The following is a 22,840-nucleotide window of genomic DNA, read 5'->3' as shown; positions in this document are numbered from 1 at the left end:
TAAGAGGCATTCCTTTGAAAGAGTGTCATCAAACACCGCCGCAGCAGTGCGGACTCCCTGACACTCTGCTCTATGAGGGCCGAGAGATTCACAGCAAAGCAGTAAATTGTCTTTTAAAGACCTGCGAAGTACTGGGGTGCGGCTGTGTGTGTGTCCAGGAAGTGGTCTCTGCCCAGGATGAAATACACGCGGGGTGAGGGGACAGAGGGTGACAGACAGAGGGAGGGAGACAGAGGGAGGGAGAGGGAGGGAGGGAGACAGAGGGAGGGAGGGAGACAGAGGGAGGGAGGGAGACAGAGGGAGGGAGGGAGACAGAGGGAGGGAGGGAGACAGAGGGAGGGAGGGAGACAGAGGGAGGGAGGGAGACAGAGGGAGGGAGGGAGACAGAGGGAGGGAGGGAGACAGAGGGAGAGAGGGAGGGAGGGAGACAGAGGGAGGGAGGGAGACAGGGAGACAGAGGGAGGGAGGGAGACAGAGGGAGGGAGACAGAGGGAGGGAGACAGAGGGAGGGAGACAGAGGGAGGGAGACAGAGGGAGGGAGACAGAGGGAGGGAGACAGAGGGAGAGGGAGCTAGAGAGGGAGAGGGAGAGGGAGAGGGAGAGGGAGAGGGAGAGGGAGAGGGAGAGGGAGAGGGGGAGGGAGAGAGGTAGACAGAGAGAGGGGGAGAGGAAAGGAGACAGAGGAACAGAGACAGAGGGAGACCAAGAGAGAGAGACAGAGGGTGACAGAGGGAGAGGGAGAGGGAGAGAGAGAGAGAGAGAGAGAGAGAGAGAGAAGGAGAAGGAGAAGGAGAGGGAGAGGGAGAGGGAGAGGGAGAGGGAGAGGGAGAGGGAGAGGGAGAGGGAGAGGGAGAGGGAGAGGGAGAGGGAGAGGGAGAGGGAGAGGGAGAGAGGGGGAGGGAGAGAGAGAGGGGGAGAGGAAAGGAGACAGAGGAACAGAGACAGAGGGAGACCAAGAGAGAGAGACAGAGGGTGACAGAGGGAGAGGGTGACAGAGGAAGAGGGAGACAGAGGGAGAGGGAGACAGAGGGAGAGGGAGACAGAGGGAGAGGGAGACAGAGGGAGAGGGAGACAGAGGGAGAGGGAGACAGAGGGAGAGGGAGACAGAGGGAGACAGAGGGAGAGGGAGACAGAGGGAGACAGAGGGAGAGGGAGACAGAGGGAGAGGGAGACAGAGGGAGACAGAGGGAGAGGGAGACAGAGGGAGACAGAGGGAGAGGGAAACAGAGACGGAGAGAGGGAGACAGAGGGTGACAAACGGAGGGAGGGAGACAGAGGGTGACAAATGGAGGGAGGGAGACAGAGGGAGACAGACCGAGTGCGTGAGACAGAGGGAGACAGACCGAGTGCGTGAGACAGAGGGAGACAGACCGAGTGCGTGAGACAGAGGGAGACAGGGAGAGAGAGAGAGGAAGGGAGACAGGCAGAGACAGGGACAGACAGAGGCAGAGACAGGGACAGAGAGACAGAGAAACAGAGAGGGAGAGAGAGAGAGAGGAAGGGAGACAGAGGGAGACAGGGAGAGAGAGAGAGGAAGGGAGACAGAGGGAGACAGGGAGAGAGAGAGAGGAAGGGAGACAGAGGGAGACAGGGAGAGAGAGAGAGGAAGGGAGACAGAGGGAGACAGGGAGAGAGAGAGAGGAAGGGAGACAGAGGGAGACAGGGAGAGAGAGAGAGGAAGGGAGACAGAGGGGGACAGGGGGAGAGAGAGAGAGGAAGGGAGACAGGCAGAGACAGGGACAGACAGAGGCAGAGACAGGGACAGACAGAGGCAGAGACAGGGACAGACAGAGGCAGAGACAGGGACAGACAGAGGCAGAGACAGGGACAGACAGAGGCAGAGACAGGGACAGACAGAGGGTGACAGAGGGTGACAGAGGGTGACAGAGGGTGACAGAGGGTGACAGAGGGTGACAGAGGGTGACAGAGGGTGACAGAGGGTGACAGAGGGTGACAGAGGGTGACAGAGGGTGACAGAGGGTGACAGAGGGTGACAGAGGGAGACAGAGGGAGACCGAGCCAGAGGGAGACCGAGCCAGAGGGAGACCGAGCCAGAGGGAGACCGAGCCAGAGGGAGACCGAGCCAGAGGGAGACCGAGCCAGAGGGAGACCGAGCCAGAGGGAGACCGAGCCAGAGGGAGACCGAGCCAGAGGGAGACCGAGCCAGAGGGAGACCGAGCCAGAGGGAGACCGAGCCAGAGGGAGACCGAGCCAGAGGGAGACCGAGCCAGAGGGAGACCGAGCCAGAGGGAGACCGAGGGAGACAGAGCCAGAGGGAGACAGAGCCAGAGGGAGACAGAGCCAGAGGGAGACAGAGGAAGACAGGCAGGGAGAGGGAGACAGGCAGGGAGAGGGAGACAGAGGAAGAGGGAGACAGAGGGAGAGGGAGACAGAGGGAGAGGGAGACAGAGGGAGAGGGAGACAGAGGGAGAGGGAGACAGAGGGAGAGGGAGACAGAGGGAGAGGGAGACAGAGGGAGAGGGAGACAGAGGGAGAGGGAGACAGAGGGAGAGGGAGACAGACAGTGGGAGGCAGACAGAGGGAGGCGGGAGGCAGACAGAGGGAGGCAGACAGAGGGAGGCAGACAGAGGGAGGCAGACAGAGGGAGGCAGACAGAGGGAGGCAGACAGAGGGAGGCAGACAGAGGGAGGGCGAGACAGAGGGAGGGAGGGTGATAGAGGGAGGGAGGGTGATAGATGGAGGGAAACAGAGGAACAGAGAGAGGGAGACGGAGGGAGACAGAGAGACGGAAACAGAGGGAGACAGACAGAGAGAGGAGGGTGACAAGGAGCAATACAGAGGGATTGTGACGGACAGAGAGAGACAGAGGGAGGTAGACAGACATGGGGAGACAGACAGGCAGAGGGAGACAGAGGGAGGGAGACAAAGAGAGAGAGAAAGACAGAGAGAGAGAGACAGACAGAGTGAGTGAGAACCCCCTCCCCCCCGAAACCCCTTAGGTGGTTCAGGCTCGCTTGCTACGATCACTCGCTACACTGCCTTACTGTGTCCCAAAATTATGCATCTCCAAAAAGTGTGTCACCAACATGAAAAGTTTGGAAAGCTGTGTACTAGAGACTGATAAGGTTACCCCTGAATACAATCTGGAGTGTACCTAAAGTACATGCATTGCAATTTAAGGGAGAAAGCAGATAGACTGGGGTCCTGAATAGCAGGATCCCAGTCAGACTAAGCCAAAAACAGTATGACAAAAGCATAAAGTGAGGGTTTCATAAGAAGCAGATACTACTTTCCTACTCAAGGACTCATGAGGGGCATTTGTTTGTATCGGTAATGAAACTTAGAGTCAGGGAGGATATTTGGAGGCCAGAGCTTTTTGTAATCTAAACCAAAAATAATAAGTGGAGTCGCGCCTTTCGTACTGTTGAAGGGACATGTTTCCAGTCAAAACTGAAAAAACTTTTGAAAGGGAATCACACTATTGATTTTTCTCATTTAAGGAAGGCGGTTGATGCCAGACACCAGGTAAAAGCTAGCTGCTGTGGTAAAGGATTTGGCAATAGGGTGTATGGGAAAGAAGGTTGCTAGGTGACAGTAAGAAAACATGGACATGTGGTGTAGGGTGAATCCAAGTACTTTACTACAGTGGGAGCGGTACGTGTCATGTACCATGCAGTAAACACAAGTGATGGTCATGTTTGGAACAAGGATATACCCGTCTTGGATCCGAATGACAAAGTTGATGTAATACGCAAGAAGCTTGGAACATATGATGCGGAGGTATGTATGGCGATTCCTCACCCCGGGCAAGTTCATTAATTTCCAGAAGTTGGCCTGATCGTTTTAGAGATTATGTTATTGGTTAATTTCTTCACTGTTTTAAATGTTATCACATTAAATTCTTCTATTTGGTCTTTTGCATTTCATAGTGCTCACTTTTTTCCACAAAAAGGTACTTTTTTTGTTTTTGTTTTAATTGGAGGGGTGAGATATGTTGAGCTGTTGCTGCATCGTCCATTCAATGGAATGTGCGATGCGTGCAGGGTTCTTTGCAGTATTTGAACAGATGCCCTGTGGAGATGCTGCTGTTAGTGGAGTACCTGGATCTCACCTCCATTAAATCCCAATGTCTTACTCTACCATTGTGCAAGACATCTTCATTTCATGCTATTATAATTTCAGTCGGCAGATTGAAAAAAGGAATTTGCAGACTTATGGACTCAGCACATACTTGGGCACAAGTTTCTGGAGAACACCAGGGTCTCTGTCTCAGGGAACTATATGCAAGGTTTATAAAATGATACATTTAATCCAGTATTTAACTGGAAAGGCAGGGATGGAAGAATTAAATCTTTTTAGATTGAAGCAAGATCCTTAGGTTGATTTATGAGTTTGTGGAGAGGCTGGTAGAGACTAAATTCAAATTGTACAGCAGTGCCAGCACCAAGGATCTCTTTAGCGCCACTCAGCGGAAGAACTGAGGAACCTACAATTTAACGAACGAGGACTTTAATCCTTCTCTCTGTAGGGAAGATATGGTTTCTGTTACAAATGGACAACTAGCCTTTTTATTACTATTTATGAGAGATGATATCGACCATATTGTTGAAAGGCCATTTGAAATTCAGGACTTAAACCTTGGTGCTGCCATAACTGCAATTTGGCACCACTTAGGAGGGCTATTTTTCAGTCATGTATATGGTTATGTGAGCTAGTCATCTGGTGATTTCATACCTGCTTCCAGACCCATTTTCTACATGTCTTCAGCACACATCCTGAATTGAAAGTTGTGAAATTATATTCGAAGCCCTACTGCGCACATGCAGGAATTTGAAAATCGTGTCAAGAGGAATGCGCCTGTGGTACGTTGCAAAGGATGTTGCGTAAAGCCCATTGAGCTGACCCAATACCCATTTCTTAGCAGCAGTTCTGAAGAATGAGCAGGTCCATTGTAGGGCAATTAAAGCCATTCTGGTCTAATCCTTCCGCCTTCCTATCAAAAGTTCATGATAAACAATTTTATAAGCTGTGAAGGGGTCTAGTAGTAGCAGCACTGCAAGGCAGCCTTCCTTAAGGGGTTGGGAGGCCCTCCTGTATGATGACTAGTACCATTTCTGTTCCTTCTATGTTTTTTTAGAAGCAGATTGTCAATATTAGACGAGAGTGTGGAATTCCATCTAATTCTAGAGCTACTTTGGGAAAATGTTGGTTATTTTCAGGATTGGAGTGATTATGGCATGCTTTCCTGGTGTTGGGACTTCTCCCTTTAGAACAGGAGCATTCCCTCAATCCGCGCAGTCTGAGGTGAAAGCTGAAAAGAACTCGGATGCATGCTTCGGGGCAAGGTTCTACGGTTTGTATTCTCTCCTTTATGCTCGAGCTTAATGACCTCTAATGCATACAAAGGGTCATTTATTGGGCGTCTACTACAGACAGCTATCAATGATATAAAGACAGGATGACAATCATAGTAAAATTAAAATTTTAAACAATATTGGTTTTAAGCAAATTATGAGCAGGTCAAACACATTTTGTGAACATGCACTAGACGTGGGTTGAAAAAACGTACCTATGTTCCATCACCAGATTTCTGGGAACCTCTTTCCAAAACTGCGATAGCTCTTGTGATCCCGTTCCGGAAGACTGGTCCATTTCTGCTGCCATTACCAAGAAACGGTCCTGTGGTGAAGCTGCAAAGCCTATTAGAAGAAAAAAGTGTTACAGCCTTTCTTATGCTATTATCAGGAAAAATGAAAATTACAAATGTATACCATGATGAGCTGTGTGTGGCTGTCAAATTTGAGGACTGACATGCACCCTCATTGTATTAAGTACTGAAAAGGAACCCATCCCACTCGACAGATGCATCTTTAATCCTGGTGTCCTAATTTGTCCGTACACCGAAAGATGAGGGGCACTTTGGTCTAATGCCCCCACAACTTTGTTTGTCAACTCCTAAAGTTGCGTACTTGTATTCCCATACACTTAGTTATATTTTTTAAGGTCTATGCTTTGTTACCTCACAACCAGATGCGTACCCCATGCTATGTTTCGCATTTTAAATAGGTGACCCTTTCATTACAAAGGAGAGGGGTCAATGTCCTGCCTTTTGAGAAGAGAGAGATGCTGAGTCAGTTTGGTTGTTTCAACGATGCACTCCTCCTATGCTAGGTATGTCAAACGGTGTTGTATGAGAACAAACACTTTCATGGGCCGCAGGCAGGGGATTCATGGCTCCAACCGCAGTAGTTGAGGTTGATAGCCAACAGAGCCATTGGGCCCGTCCTACTATGGCACTGCCAACTGGGCCAAGTACAACACGTTCCACATTTGAGTCTCAGCGTTCAAGGGCAAGCAGTCAAAGGCTTTTCAGAAAGGTAGTGTGTGAGTTAACAGCTCAGAACTCAAACGTCAACAAACAGACAAGAATATAATGTCCAAACAAGGGCATATCTTTTGGTTAAAAGAAAGCACTCTAATCTTAACACAAAACAAAATACTACACAGCTGATAAGCAATTGAAATTACAAGGTAGTAATACTGGCTACGATCTTTGGTAAAAGACTACTACCCTTGTCCAACACTCACTTTAAATGATTTTTAATGGCTATAGTCCCCAGAATACAGTAGAAATAGGTATTAATTAGGCACATGAGCAGATTCTTTCAAGTTACTCTAAAGATCAGTTGCAAAACTCAATTTATTTAATCTCCTGCATTATCTTGGGTGAAAAGTTTTAAGTATAAGTGTGGCAAATTCTTCACTTTGTTCTAGTCTCCGACAGCGGTAGGAGGCTAAGCTCTGCTTTTACCTCCTGGATAATTTTGCAGTTCTAGTGGTACAGAGGGTGTAGTTCGCATATTCACCTTCTCAGAGGTGGCTTCAATTCTGATGGGGCTGCATAGGTGACCGCTCTAAGGAACAGAGGCTTCTGGATGGAGTCAGCACAGCAGGCCTTCACAGAAGCACTTAACTTGGGCAGTTTGGTCTCACTAGCTGGTTGCAGACAGCTACTCAAGCACAGCAGTTGCAGCTTCTAGGCTGAGTCATTGTGATAATGTGGCAGCTTATGGGCTGAATGGGAATTCCACTGCAACACGGCTCCTCTACCTGATGTTAGCAGAAATGGTCTCAGGCTCATTGTGGATGGCCAAAAGACACTGTGATGTTTGTTCTGGTGCAGTTCACAGCCAGAACTGCACCAAGAGAGCAGGTGATCCCTCAACAGAAGAGAACACTCTTGTCTTTGCTCCCTGTTGTAGTCTGCTTACTCTAGATGTTTCTCATGTCAGTGACATGCCGCACTTCTTCTGAACAGTAACTCCTCCTGCAGGGCCAGGCACTCTTCTTCACTCTCTCAGCAGGCAGGCTGCCAGTCTTCCAGGCAATATGCAGAGCCCCAGTTCCTCCAGCAGAAAGGGGAGACTTCAGATGATGTCCCCTCACCTCTGGGACATGGCCTGCTAGAAACACACACGCCTTGGTCACACAGCACACAGGGAAGTGGATCCTCTTGTCTAAGGCTTCAGAAATGTATTGAGTTGGTGCTCTTTCAAATGTTTTGTGCCAGGTGACAGCTCTCGAAGCAGGTAGCAATTGGGCTAGCATCAAGCACCAATGTACAGAACAGGGACATAATGAAGTGTGGGATCTGCTCACCTGACTATCATCTTCCAGAGACAACACTCAAGGAGAGACAAAATGCCAAACCCTTGCTAGAAATTTCCTCACTATGAATAACAGAAATTGCAGGCTCATACATCATCCCTACCATATACCAAATGGAATGGCTCAGTGGGAACCAATCGGATTTGCTAGAAAGACCCTCATTTAATTTCCAGGGAAAGCAAAAGTGTCTGGGTCTCTGCCCTCCAACAGCAGGAATGCAGGCACTATATATAGTGGGGTAGCTAAGGGGGGGGGGGAGGAGGGAGCATGGTGCGGTCCGCCCTGGGCAGCACTGTTTTAGGGGGCGGCGGATGTGAGCAACTTATGTATGTTGATTACCACCATCCCCCTGCCCCCTGAGAATAAGTTTGTCGGCAGCCAGATGCCCCTACCCCTGGAACAAGTCGCCCGTCACCCCCCCTTACATGCACCGGGCGGCAAAAGAAAACTTAGGGTCCGCCCCAGGTGGCAGTAGGTCTAGCTATGCCACAGACTATACATCGCTGTCTGGGTAAGTCATCCTCATCCATCTTGCAACACAATAAGCCAGACACATTCAAAATGGATCTCACTGGCCCCAGGTAATCAGATTCCTACATGTGCTACATATTCACTATTCACACACTCACTCAACTTGCACATAATGCCAGGTTCTGGGAGTTTATGGAACAACAACTTCACACAAGGGGGGTCAATAAACTGCACTCTCTCCGACAGAGAGAAGTGCAAAAGGTCGGGTCAAAGTAAAGATTCACAAAACACAGTATCCTTCCACCAAGACTTTGTGTTGCACTCAGTGTAGTCATGGTAGTTTAATGTCCATTATGAGGGTACACTTGGTGCAAATGCGGCTGAAAGCAAACTCTTTCAGTAGCCTTCCAATGTCTAAAGCCAACAATTTCAACATCAACATATACACCCATACTGAAGATTATACAGGCTAAACTAGTACCCACCACAGCCTATGGTAGCGAAGGGCTAAGAGGCAGAGATGCTACTCATCTGGACAAGGTTATAACCAGGCTTTATAAGTCAGTCTTCCAACTTACACGTAATTCGTCACCAGACCAGCTGAAATTGAATTTGGCCTCACTAACAAACCCTGGCAAGGGGCATTGAATAAACTTTGTTACAAACTAAAAAATTCCGCCCCTGGAACACTGTACCTACCACCTCTGGGGAAAAATAGTCAGTAGTGACCATTCCCCGTCTAAGAGCCCTCCTCTCAGCCTTACCATCTCTTGGCATAAATCAACTATGGGACCTAGCGGGCAGCTACTCCCAAGTTAAGACAATTGTAAACAAAGTAATAAAGCACTCCGCCCGACTGGCCGACAAAGATATTTTCCAAATGACAGCACACCTGGATAACTATAGGAATGTATACAAATTTAGCAACTCAGCCTTACTTGGGCGCAGGCACCAACACCCACATCAAAAGATCCTTTCTGAAATATGGGGCGCCTGCCGTTGCTTCTACAACTGCCGCCATGGAAAAGTATTGACAGCAAGGAAGAGTGCCGACTACGTGGGCTGGACCCAAAAACTAAAATTCACCGAATTTGCATATGTAAAGCGGCTCTGTAGGGCTGAAAAACCATAGTAAAGCCAGCATTTAACATCAGAGGGCTAGGTCGCTGCAGGCAGGCATCCCCTGCTTTAGTTCTTCTGATATTCAGCTAAACTGCATGTTGGTAAAATACCTGGCAAGAGTGAAACAGAAAATCAGCAGGTCGCCAGCTGAACACATTCCCAAGCCGAGACTAGAATTGTGACTTTCTTCTGCACTGCCACTTTACTGTAACCTAATGTACTGACAAGATGGGCAGATCACACAGGTTAGCTGGCTAGTTTTCTTTTATTGGATAAGGGGGCGAAGTCGCCTTATGGCCAACTATCCTGGCGTAACAGTAACCCTACCTTGAGCCCTAAGTTTTGTCTTCCAACTGCAAAGAGTTCAAGGACAAATGAGCCGCACCGTACTTCTTAGAAACCACAAAAGAACATGTAGTGTCAGACTACATCTTGCAGCAACAACTTTTCACAAAGTGTCTTGTAACATCCACAGTGACTCTCAGATGTGAAAGACTCATATTAAGAGGTGCAGAGAATGGATTTCTAAGGAGACTTTAAATGCATTTCATTGCTGCAGATTATAGTTTAGCTTTCTCTATTTTGCACACGCAGTTCTTTTTCTGAATTCTGTTTAAATGTATGTACTTGGTTCACTCTAGGTGCATCTGTTTTTATTAACTATGCACTTAAATAAACAAATAAAAATTACACTGAAATTGGTGTACCCCTTCAGGCCACAGGAGACGTTCTGGACCTTGCATTACCAAGGTTAGACTTAGCCCCTTGCACACACGCTAAATTAGTATTTCTCCAGAGCCAAATAAAAAGTTATTATACGAGTTGCACGTGCAGTCGGACACTCTCGAACGATGCAGGAGACATTCCCATCCTAACACACTCCCACTTTACTTAGGGGATTAAAGCAAGGCTGCAAAAACCCTCACTGTTGTTACAGAGACACAGTAGAACCAGTGAACCATAAAGAAGGCATTTATGAAAGAAGTACTTAAATAGCTCCAGCCATGCAGATGAAAAACAAATGTTGATCTTTGTGGACTTGACTTTTACAGTGGGTTTACTCCCAGACATTTTGGCCTCCTGATTTTGTTGGTATCAGAACTCTGGGCACTTTACCACTGCTATTCAGTGCTAAAGTGCATATGCTCTCCATGTAAATTGTGTTTAAGGATTGGTGAGTTCATGATTGGCATATTTGATTTACTGTTCAGTCCCTAGCTAGTATAGAGCACAGTGTGTGGCCAGGGCCTGTAAATAAAATGCTGCTGGTGGGCCTGCAGCACTGATTGTTCAAACAACATGAGCAGCCTGTAAATGTAATTCAGACTTGCCAATGCAGTGTTTGTGCATAGTTTGGTACTGCCATGTCGCCCTTGCAAGTGCACCCACTTACCAGGCCCTTACCTTTTCTTACATTTAAGATACCTTTAAGGTTCGTCCAAGATAGCCCCATGGGCACAATGAAGTGTATGTGAAAGGTAGGACATGTACTGAGGTGTATGAAATTGATGATATTCGTTTTTCGTTGTATTTCGTTTTTCACTACTGAAAAGCGATCTGTCCCATAGGATAGAATGGGAGTTTATTTATAATATCGTATAAATATAACTTCCCATTGGGACAAGATGGAAAGCCAGAGTTTAGTATGCCTGAGCTCAGAATATGAAATGCATCTTTTAGTAAAGATACTTTTTATATTATGTGTTTGAAAATAACACTTTTAGAAAGTGGGTATTTTCCTGCTTAGCCATCCTGTGTGCCTCTGCTGGTTTATGGATTGACTGTTTGGTTTAGGAGTGACAGGGGCTGGAGATGAGCACTCTCTCAGAGAGCCACTGGGGGCGGGGGAGGGGTTGATGTGTGTACTGCCTCTACTGAATGAGTCAGGGCGGGCTGAATAGACCTGGGCTGCATTCAGAGTGGTGGGAAAAGTTTTTACTAGCACCTGAATATACCTGGTCTGCATATAAAGTGGTGGGAGGAGATTTCCCTTGCACCTGAATAGGTCCCGTCTGCCTTGGACAAAGCAGTCTCCACCTCCTGCCAGGAAGCAGGGCCTGGGAGGACAGAACTGGTTTGGACTAAGCACAGACACTATGCCTGACAGAACAAAGGAATTTTGAGTATAAATATTGAGGCCAAGAGCCCAGAACTTTCGAACTCGCTGGAATCCAGGAACCTGCCAAGAAGAAGAGCTGGAAGAGCTGCCAGGAGGAGTAATGCCCCTTTGCTGTGTTGTTGCTTTGTTAGGTTGGCCTGCAATTGCTGCTTGTGCCTTGGGCAGTGACAGGACTGGACTTTCTTTACTTGTGTTGAGTATCTCCAAGGGTTTGAAATAAAGCTTGGCTCCTGTTCTGAAATCTCAGGGACTGCAAAGACTTCACCAACCTCTGGGTACCGCTTCTGGAACCGCTGTTTCAGTTGGCAAAGAGAAGGGAAAAGCAACCGAATCAGTCACTGACTCCGTCGCTGACTCTGTGTCCTGAAGGCACCAAAGAAGGCATTGCCGCATCTCGCACCACCACCCTGGTCTCACCGACGACCGCCACCGAGCCACTGCTTGCACCGTGACCTGCGGGCCACTGAACACTGCACCGCATCGCTTCAATTCTCCACCCTGGTCTCACTGACGCAGTTGCTGCCTGCTGACTTCGACACCTGTGACCGCATCATGGCTGGGGACACTGTTTGTACGTTTCATGACGGACCGCAGTGTCCCGCATAGCAGGCTAGGCCGACCAACACCCTTTCCCGCTAACCGGCTCTGTCTCTTGCACCGCAACCTGCCAGCACTGCATCGAGCACAGCCTCGCCCGTAAGCCCTGGTTTCACCAATGCCGGCTGGATGATCGTCACCGAGGCGCTGGCTGCACCTCATCGTGAGGACACTGCACTGTGCACTGCTTCCATTTTGCAACTCAACCATGACGGTTGCCCTGACCGGCTCGCACCAACGTGCCAGTCGCAACGAGAAAAATACTGTTCACGATTCTGTCCACACTTTGGCTGGCCCGTACCCATGCGGTCGGCTGGAAATGTTACTCGGTTTTCAGCATCGCGGTAGCCCCGGACGGAGCTACTGACTCTAAAGAACTGTGTTTTTGAGGATATTTCTGCAATTTTAAGGATACTTGCAAAGTATACATTTTTAAGTACTGTATGTTGGATTCTTATTGTTTTGGTCTTGTTTTTGATAAATACAAATATTGGATATTTTTCTAAACTGGTGCAGTGTCCTTTTGTAATGTTTTCACTGTATTATTGTTGGTTATGTGCAAATGCTTTACACACTGCCTTGTGCCAAGCTACCAAGGGGGTGAGCAGGGGTTATTTAAGTAGTGTATCCCTCTTATCCTGACTAGAAGGTCGGGCCCCTACTTGGATAAAGGTGCAAACCATTGCCAACTAGAGACCCCCATTTCTAACAGGCCTCGATTCTGTCAAGTCCCAAGTTCCCTGCCTAACCAGCCACAATAAATAACCCAGTCACAATACCCTGGCAGGTTCAGGGAAATGTGCTAACTACTTGAGGGAATCCTAACCTCAGACAGTTTGGGTGAGGTAAAGTGAGAAACCTACACCTTTCCTCAGAAAGATAGGGAGCATTTACCAATCCAACAATGCCAAATCCCCAACCAGTCCGGTCTTTTAGGTGGATTTGTGTAAGGGAGGTGAGGAGTAATCTTAATCACATCAACCCTTCGGATTAGACAAGCCACACTTGGAAAAATAAACAAGTACATTCTGTTTGATAGAATCTAGACAGAATAAGCAGTTACAGCACCCACCCTTCGAGGGAGTGTGAAAGTAAACAGCAAACGATTAACAGAGAGTCCACTCACCAAGACGACCAAACCTATAACAAGTGCTCACTACAACGGACCACTTACAATTGCAACTAGAGGCTGATTTCACAGGCTCACACTTGAAACACACAAGGATATTTTTGACATGCACATTCATTCAATCCAGCTTTGCCTCAGGTATTATTCTTTTATCCTTTCTTCAAACCAAACCTGCAAAAGGATGGTCAGTCATACTTCTTCAATATCGACAATCTTGACTTGAAAATCCATGCATATGATCTTCCATAACTTTCGTACCTCTTTTCTGATAATGTTCGCAGGCATGCGGCAGCACCACATGTGCATGTAGGACCCTGCCTTTTGGAGAACAGACCCAAACCCTGACAGCAGAAGAAAATATTTCCTAATTCCGTTCTGTGGATCGCACAACACACCTATTCTCAAAATGCTCAGAAATAAAAACACACTAAATCTCATGTACTCACCCTAATTTTCAGGTGTCAAGGTGAGGAGTCTAATTAGGCTGACAATTTACAGTACATATCATCACAAAACTGGCAATACATCAGACACCTATTGATTTACATCAACAATCAATGCACTCTGCACCCTAGCATGAGAGAGGGGGGGAGAAGAAAATAAAAAGACAAATAGTCTCCCAGACCATTACTATATCTGAGCTTGTAATACCAATTGAGTAAACATGGGAGTAAGTAGCCTCATCAGGATTCCGGCATGTGCCGGAATACTCAAGCTCAGGACGGCCTAAACGAGTAAAGGGCATCGGAGGAAGGGCATTTATAGGCCCTGCCTTATTTAGGGTGGATGGTGTATGTCCTTTTTTAGGTCGAAGCCTAGTGTAAGACTGCGCACATGCGCACGCTCGCTGGTGAGACGTAGTGGTATCAGGGGAAATTCACTAGCGGGCTTTAAGCCCGCCCCTCTTTTCCATTGGCTGGCTTCACCGTTTAGGGTAAACAGTGGTCAGCCATTGGAAGAGAGCGTCCTCTAACGTACACTTTTCTCTTTTAGAGCCGTCCAAATTGGACGGGCTGCCCCGACTTATTGCTGGCGTAAAAGGTTTGTTATCTTCTTTATGGGGCAAAACAGATGGCCCCAAAAAGATGATAACAAACCTTTTACGCAAGCAGGAAGTCAGGTTGAGTCCGTCCAAGTGGGACGGACGAAAAAGAGAAAATGACGACGTCATGGCGAGCGCTTGTTCTTGTTACTGTTCGCCGCCAAGGACCAATAATAAAAAATAAAAAAAACACACCCTATGAGAAAACTTCCTGAACCATTTGTTTTTCAGAAACCAACATCCACTTTCAGAGTTGGTTTCTGAAAAAAACACAAAATGTAGAAGTTGGGTGAATGGTTGTCAAAACCGATGGCAGCCACGAACCAAACTTTTAGTGCCTTGAAGGAAACCACTGTGACAGCAGTTCCTTTCATGGTACAGATACGACCACAGTGTAATCCGTCAGGGTGGCAGAGGAAATGTCCTCCATCACCGTAACAGACTGTGTACAGTCTGCCAGACCCTAAATCAGGCCCTCCGTCTTGCCCTCTTACATTTTTCAAACAACTTTCACTTTCCAACCCACTTCTCAGGCAGCTTTTTTTTCTAGTAATTGGTAAAAAAAATTTACCCCACTGCAGGCATTTCAAAAATGTCATCATTATCCAAAGACCAGAAAAGAAGTTGGATTCAGTCAGTGCCTCCAAGTTTCATTACGGTAATGTCAATTGGACACCAAGTCAGTGGTTCTAGGAACAGAAGGGGAGATGTGGTGTGGTGACTAAGCGGACGACTCAGGAACAAAGGTTCTGAGTCGGGTTGCAGCATGTGACTGCAAATCTAGTGATATTGGGAAGAACACTTATCTGTGCCAATTGATGTACAGCGCTCTACTGCTACCAACTAGGTCTGCCCTACTTACATAGGGGTACAACAATAATTAACTGGAATTTGACTTCGCATCCTCTTGGAGACAGATCTTCACCTCAAAACCTCCTAACCTATAAAAACAAATTCTAACCTCATTATGGTCTAGGTGCCAGATGGTACTATACAAATACAGCAAGTAAATGCAAAAATGTCCATTTCCATCAAATACAGCACAGGCGAATTTCGATTTGAAGTTCACTAAAGTGCTTGTGACGTCTTTAAAACGTGGTTGCCTCAGAACAGAGAATCCTATATAAGGCTGAAAGCAATGCTTTGTATAATCTGGTCCATCAAGCAGCATGGCATTAGAGAAAAAAGAAGGGGTCACGAACTGTTTAGCGATTACACTACTAATAGAATCAAATAAAAAAATAAAGATTTATTGGAAGCCACATTTATTTTAATTAATGAACATTTATTTTAATTAATGAGCATAAGAGACCCTACTCTATAGAGACATTCCATCACAAGTCTAGCACCAAATAAATACTGCATGTGATGTAACTAAGCCATTATTCTGCCTAACAGTGAAAACGAGAACTCCCTTTAGCGCATTCTCTGCGATCTCCCATTCTATAAAGGCACGACAAATTAGAAACCAAAAAAGTAATTAAGTCAAGCGCCATAGAGAATTGAGACCTTCTCTGGGGCTAGGCCTAGCAATTCACAGCAACTCCTCTGCACAGGACCATCTCCCGCGGCCATTGCCCTGCTCCTGGGGATCCATTCTTCCATACCCAGTACTCTATCCCCGAGAGCCTGGTGGTCCACGCTTCCACATCCAAGATGAACCCATTTGTGCTCCTTACCACACTGCCGGATAGGGAATCCAAGAGCCTGGAAATATTTGGGGATATCATTTTTTATTCTACCTGCATTGCAGTGTGGTCAGTGAACACCACATGCTAATTGGGGCAATATTCCCATTCTTTATGGGATTCTGCTGTGCAAGTGCTGCCTTTGGTCTTGGAGATTGTCCGAGCCACATTCTCCCTCACTATTGCAAATGGTAGACATGCAGCAAAGTTCACTATTCGCTGCAGATTGGATACCACCAACTCGCTGGCCAGAGTGATTGTTTCCATGGTGGCCCTAAGATGTCACGCTTGGCTGAGGACAACTGGGGCTTTCGTGGAAAGTCATGGACTTCTTCTGGGCTTCCCCCCCCCCCCCCCCCAAGTCTTTAGATTCAAGACTTGATACAAATGTTTTCTACTGTTGCTAGAGTATTGAAATCCCATATGGCCAATTTGCCAGTGGAAATCCAGTCGGTGTCCGTCCCAACCAAGGGGGCGTGGAGAAGGCCTACATTTGTGGCACTTTTCCTGCACCTCGTCCGATGATTTGGACCAGCACAGAAAAATAGAAGTGCTCCTCAACTTCTAGGACTCTTTTTGTGTGGATTACCTAAATTTGTCCTGCATTGCGATGATAACAGGAATGAGCGACTCGGAGAGCGGTCCAGTGGCGTAGCTAGGCCCCTAAGTTTGCCGCCAATGCAGGTAAGAGGCGGGGGATGCCTTAACAACAGAGTGACTTGTTCTCGGGGAGACACTACTTGCTCACCTCTGCTGCACCCAAAAAGAATGCCACCCAGGACGGAATGCCGGACCACAACCCGCCACCCCAACAACCCACTCCCCTGCAACGCCATTGGAGCAGTCCTGGGAATTCCTTCATGACCTAGAGCGAAGTTGTGTGTCGAGTGGCCAGGAGCTCATTTCTCGCACATGGATGGCCTTTTAATGCATAGTATTGTACTCTGATCAGGCCTTGGAGTTGTGGTACGGCTCCAGGCATCCAAGGCGCACTAAGAGGGGGTCTGTCACAGACATCTGCCTGTGACAGGCACCAGAAGGCATAGCACCAGTTTATTTTAGGGGACAAAGTCAAAACAATATGAGAAAAGGCACACAGGTGTAGAATTGTTGATGAAAAATCCCAAAAATCGAGTCAAAAAATGTCTGAGGGGAGCTCAATCTGGATCCGTGTTGATGGCATGGAACGGACGTCAGCAAAGTGAGGTAATGTCTATATAGCCACCACGCACGTCACTTCCGGCGCAGACGACAGCACGTGGAGCCAAATGACCCCATCAACTAGCACACATGGTGGCTGTTTAGAAAATGTTCTGGAACTAGAATGATGGCTGTGGAATATTCTAGGGTAAGGAACCTGCGGCTAGAAGACTTTATCGGATAGGGTACTTAATAATCTCGACATATGGTGACTCTTCTATACATTAGTGAGTTTTTTTGTGCATATCTGGCCTAAGTGAACATTGGTTAGCAGGAGTATCGACTTCCAAACGTGAATTTAAAAAATCGTAATATCGTAATAATTGTGAATGTTTTTCGAATAGTGGTCATAACATGTTTTTTTATTGGTAAGCAAGCCAGAGAGGTCTATGGTTTCTGCCACCAGACTGCACTGGGAGAATTTTCTTTGCTCTTCTGGATGTGGGGGGCAGGATCAGGCTGAAGAATGCGAGCCAAGAAGAGTAATCCTGCTGGGAACATTCTGACAAACCTATTACATAAAGTGTTGTTTGCAGAGCTTTTCTGCCTCTGGTAGCAACTGGCTCTTAATCACTACGGAAAGTAAAATATGCAGAGCTGTACCATTCGGAGACTGAATCCTTCAAGGACTTTTTTGTTTGCACCTCGTTAATATGCACCTGATTAAGATAATTTACTCTGTTTGTGCTAAAGCCCTAATTAGAATGCAACCGCATATTTGGAATTTGAACAGACATATCAGAACTAAGACAATATAATAGGACCTGAAACAGCCTACACACTGATTTAATTAACATGGCTGGTATTCAATCTTCGTATTTAATAATAACTCTGAATTCAAAGTAAATGTCTCAAAATGTCACCATAACAAAAACAATGAAGAGTAAAGAGCTGAAATGAGGTATTTCTTGGCAAACTCTTTTATATAATTTTCTCACAAGCACCTACAGCTCAGCTGCGGGGAGAGTGCAGTTCACAGGGAGCCTTTACTATAAATTAGATCAGTCTAGGTGTGGGCTAGCCCGATATCAGAGAATCTGATTGCAGAGCTACAAGTGACTGTTTGTGCAGTATGGATTGTCTCTTTGCTCCCAACCAGAACCCTCCTTGACAATGAAATCAGTATCTCAAGGATCTCCAAAGCATGTGACTTTATTCTCTTTGGTTTGGTGCAGTCTAAAAGTATCATGACCATCAATTTGGAGAAGGCCTTGGATTACAATTAATCAGAGGAATTCAAGAAGTTACAGAAGTGAAGACGACCAAAATTAGTCAGGCTATCCCATAACATGCAGATATGGCTTGTTGCTGGTCAGGTACATACGTCTAGACGAAAGATGTCCACAGGGTTGCAATCAAACTTTAGGAATGAAACCCACGAGAACCCATGCTGTGAATGTTCGAATGTAGTGGTTCTTAACCTGTGGTTTAAAGACCCCTGGGGGTCAGCGAGTCCTATTCAGAGGGTCCATGACAGTTTTACGAAATTAAATAATAGCAAAATGAACCCATTTTAATCAATAAGGCATATACCAATAAAGAAGAAAAACTTGAAAATGAGAAAACTTTTTCTGTGTTAGAAATATTTCACTATGTGAGCATTTGTATTGTATATACTAGTTATTGTATTTTTGTGTATGGGTTTGAGGTTCAAATCATAAAAATGGCTTAGGTCGGGGTCCCCAGCTTCCAATAATGACTCAGTGGGGTCCCCAGATTCCAGTGATGATTCATTAAGGGTCCACAGGAGTCAAATGGTTAAAAAACGCTGTTCTAGGGTACCACTCCGTTTGATGTTTTGTGATAGTTTCTCCTAGCGGCCCGAACTCCTTTTTCTAAGAAATGCACTGTTGCCGATTTCCTTTTTTGAGAGTCCTTCTACCCACCAAAGCAAAGTAGGAATCTGCTGGTTTGCGTTGGTTTCCTGAAGTCCTGTGACAAGCTGGAAGATTAAAGCTAAACAATAGAGCAGATATGGAGAGTGCAGCCAGTGATTCTGTTTCTAAAGTTGGATGCGGTGATAGAAGTACAGCATGGCAAAAAAATGTCTCATGAACACATAACCCATCTTCGGTCTGCTTTGTTGTTGCTGCTGTTAGACCTGGCATCCTTGGTGTGGTTTCCCTGGGCTATTTGCCTCTACTGCTTGTATTTTTGACTGTATGCTGGACTTTGATTTTGCTGGTTTAGGTACTCTGGGCGCTTTACCACTGCTGATCAGTGCTAAAGTACAAGTGCTCCCTGTGTAAATTATGATTGTGATTGGCATATCTGATTTACTGGTGAGCCCCTAGTAAAGTGCACAGTGCGTGTCCAGAGCCTGTAAATCAAATGCTACCAGTGGGCCTGCAGCACTGGTTGTACCCACCACATGAGAAGCCCTGAAAACTTGTCTCAGGCATACCACTGCAGTGTATCTAAGTGCAGTTTTGAACTGCCATGTCGACCTGGCAAGTGCACCAACTTGCCAGGCCTAACCTTCCATTTTTCTACATGTAAAGCATCCCTAAGGTAGGCTCCAGGTACCCCCGTGGGCAGGGTGCAGTGTATGTGAAAGGTAGGACATATGCTGGTGTATCTTGCATGTCTTAATAGTTCAATACTGACAATTTCGTTTTTCACTATTGAAAGGATACATCACCGATAGGTTATCAGTGGAGCTGCCTTATAACCTCTTACAAGTGTAACTTTCAATTGGGACGAGATGGAAATTTGGGGTTTGGTCTCTCTGAGCTCTGAATTTAAAAACATCATTCAGTGAAGTTTTTTTTTTTGTTTGATTTGTTTATTTGAGTTTTAAATGATAATTACCCCTCACCCCCATGCAGACAATTTCCATAAATACACCAAATCCATAAAGCAGTTGACAGTACATAGTTCTATAAAATGCTTCAAATACATACATCTATAAACCACATCAGGTATCTAAAAGGAAGAAAACATTTTTAAAAAAGCTGTTTAGGCAAATACATACATATCTAGACTGCAACTCCCACCCCCGCTAGAACAGTCTAGATTCCTGAGGGAGAGCCAGACTTCTGAACTTTTTCCAGGGTCTTCTTACTTTTTCCAGAGTATATTGCCCCTTCCAAATGATAAACTGATAATAGGTGCAGAAACCATTGATGAAATACCGGTGGTGAAGAATCACACCAGGCTGTTGTCAGGCACAACCTATAAATGGCCATAGCAACAAACAAAAAGGGTTGAATATTACATGGAGTTGCCTCGTGATAAACCCTTAACAGAATTCACTGATAAAGCAGCGTAAAATCTATCCCTAGTTTGTTTGCAAAAAACTCAATTATCCCGGATATCAGCCCATCTAGCGCTGGACAGGTGGCCAATATGTAAACTAAGTCCACACCAAATGCCCTACATCTTGGGCTTCTTGTCCATGTGATCCCTCCCCATTTAGCTATTTTTCCCATGGTTATATACAGGTTAAAATAAGTTTTAAAATGTTGTGCCTGTAGGTTAGCCAAGATTAAAAACCTCTGAGCACTTTCTAGCGACCTAGCCAGATCGCTAGGTAGAGCATTATTCTGGTCCTCCCAGCCCTTTGAGTGTTTGGACAAATCATCCGGCATTTTTTTATTCAAAACTCTATATAAAGCTCCTATTGGGGTAGTATCAACAATAATCAGCTCAATACCATCTATCTTTTCAAATCCCATGGCCCCACCTTTCTTCCTAATTTGGAGATATTTAAAAAAATCCTTATAGTCAAGTTTAAAATTTTGATGGATAATATCAAATGTCTATCGAATTTGTGACAAAAAAGTGTTAAAAATCCATGCTACAGTGACTCCTTTATTATTTTGTGAATCTACCGGTGGGGATCCCAAAAAGTTGGTTCAAAACCTTGGATGCGATCCGGTGGGACCTGGTGTGAGACGGCGGACGCAATAGAGATTCCCTGCAGACTTCCTGACTCCCGCTCGCCGGAGGTGGATTGGGAGCCCCAGATTTCGAAGCCTACTACTTCGCAGCACAGCTCCAGTGCCTGGCCAGATGGCTTGATGAGAGAGCCTTGGATACCCTGCCGCTTTCCAGCTGGTTCTGCACAAGTGGTTTTGCCTCCTAGAATACTTAACCGTCACCAGAGTATCAAGCACATGGGAGCGCTACTTTCGGAAGCAATGAAGTGCTGGGACAGATGCACGGCACGGTCCAAAGATGCGCCGCTCTATACACCACACATTCCCCTTGCGGGGTTTCCACAGGTAGCAATGCCCCCCCCCCCCTCCCCCTTACACAGAGACAGCTGGTGGGCTGGGAAGACGCAGGAATACAAACGGTGGGAGACTGTTACCGTGATGGCGAATTACTCCGATGGAGGAGTTTCTGAAATACCATGAGTTGGCGGCAGGACAGTTCCTAAACTACCATAAGATACGGGGAGCACTGGTGGCACTATGGGGTCTTATGTGAAGGAACCAGCCACCCATGCGACGCTCCAGGCCTTGGCAATGCAGGGTTCAGCTGGACATATGGTGAAGTGGCTTTTTCAGGCAATAATGGAAACCACATTCTGCCTCGCTTGCAAGAAAGATGGGAGAGTACCTTGAATAGGCAGCTTACGAGGAAGGGTGGAAGAGAGTCTTAGGCAGTCCAAAAAAAGGTGTCTCAGAATGAAGCTTTTAAGCTCATACAATTTAACATGCTCCATAGAACCTATCTCACCCCACACCGGATGAACGTGGTATATGGGAGTGACTCCCAAGCCTGCAACAGATGTTCGTAAGGGGATGCGGATTTTGATCAAATGGTTTGGGCCTGCCCAAACTTAGCGGCTACTGGCCAAAGATCTTAGACACAATTAACAAAATGTTATCTCGGAACCTGGCGTGCTCTCCAGAGGGTTGCCTTTTGGGCCTCTTCCCGAGACCGAAGGCCAAAAATCTCTGCCATAGGTTTAGCTTTCCTCTTAGCCAAGAGCAGACTTGCCCTCAGATGGAAGGCAAAGCAACCCTCCCTAGTGGTGCATTGGGAACATGAAGTATCCTGCTGGGCTAGAACAGAGGAGTTGGCTTTGATTAAGGAGGATAAGGTCACGAAGCGACGTAAACCACTGACAGAGCTCTGGGCGGAAATGACCTCGCACACTGCCTCAACTGACTCAAAGGCTGGAATAGGTGCACACACCCCAGGTTTCGGTAACAGTTGTGGGACGAACTCGGATGACCGGATTCTCGGGGAGTGGGAGAGGCCTGGCCTTTATGTGCCAGGCCTCGACCGAGACGCAGACTTACTCTGACCACAGACCAGATAGAGCCCTTGTTGGCTTAAGGACCGATGGACCCGGTCTCCGGTCTCCCTACTTCCCCTTCCCCCTCTCCCCCTCCCCCCCCCCGGGGCACTCCTGGCCGCCAAGCAACGATGATTAACTGATAGCAGATCTATGGGCTGATTACAGACCCCTGGTGGTTTTTCGTTACTTGTAGTTACATGTTTTGTTTTATTTTGAGGGAAGATAAGGAATGTGTTCCTTCGGTTTTTCTCTATTTTTTATATGGCTTCTACTTTTTGCTGTGTAATCATTGAAAGACTGACTTATATAGCAAACTTATGTCTTTTCCATGCTCACACATCCTGGGCAGATAATATAGACCAAATGCCAAACCACTCCCTAGCGATTATTTGGCCATAGTGAGGGATTTTTTTATCACTCAGCTAGCACCGGAAGGGATAGCAGCGTCGGAGATAAATAGCTCCGAAACAGAAACGGAGATGACATCACCTGTTCTGTTCCGGAATACTATGAACAATGTACAGTGAAACGTAACTGACAGGAATTATATGCAATGTGTTGCTCTTACTATGGATGTGTAATTGTGCTG

General features: G+C 46.5%; 1 protein-coding gene across 1 annotated transcript in view; it reads right to left on the bottom strand.

Moving 5' to 3' along the window:
* The window catches only part of MOSPD2 (motile sperm domain containing 2), a 501,534-nt gene that overhangs the window by 105,498 nt on the left and 373,196 nt on the right, over positions 1 to 22,840 (bottom strand). The window contains exon 13 of the mRNA XM_086934358.1: positions 5,531 to 5,660. Coding sequence (XP_086790484.1) covers positions 5,531 to 5,660 — 130 coding nt within the window. The remainder of the gene's footprint in view (positions 1 to 5,530; positions 5,661 to 22,840) is intronic.

This window comes from Lissotriton vulgaris, chromosome 8, assembly GCF_964263255.1.
Source record: "Lissotriton vulgaris chromosome 8, aLisVul1.2, whole genome shotgun sequence".
NCBI classification, from domain to species: Eukaryota; Metazoa; Chordata; class Amphibia; order Caudata; family Salamandridae; genus Lissotriton; species Lissotriton vulgaris.
This window is presented reverse-complemented; position numbering and strand designations above follow the sequence as displayed.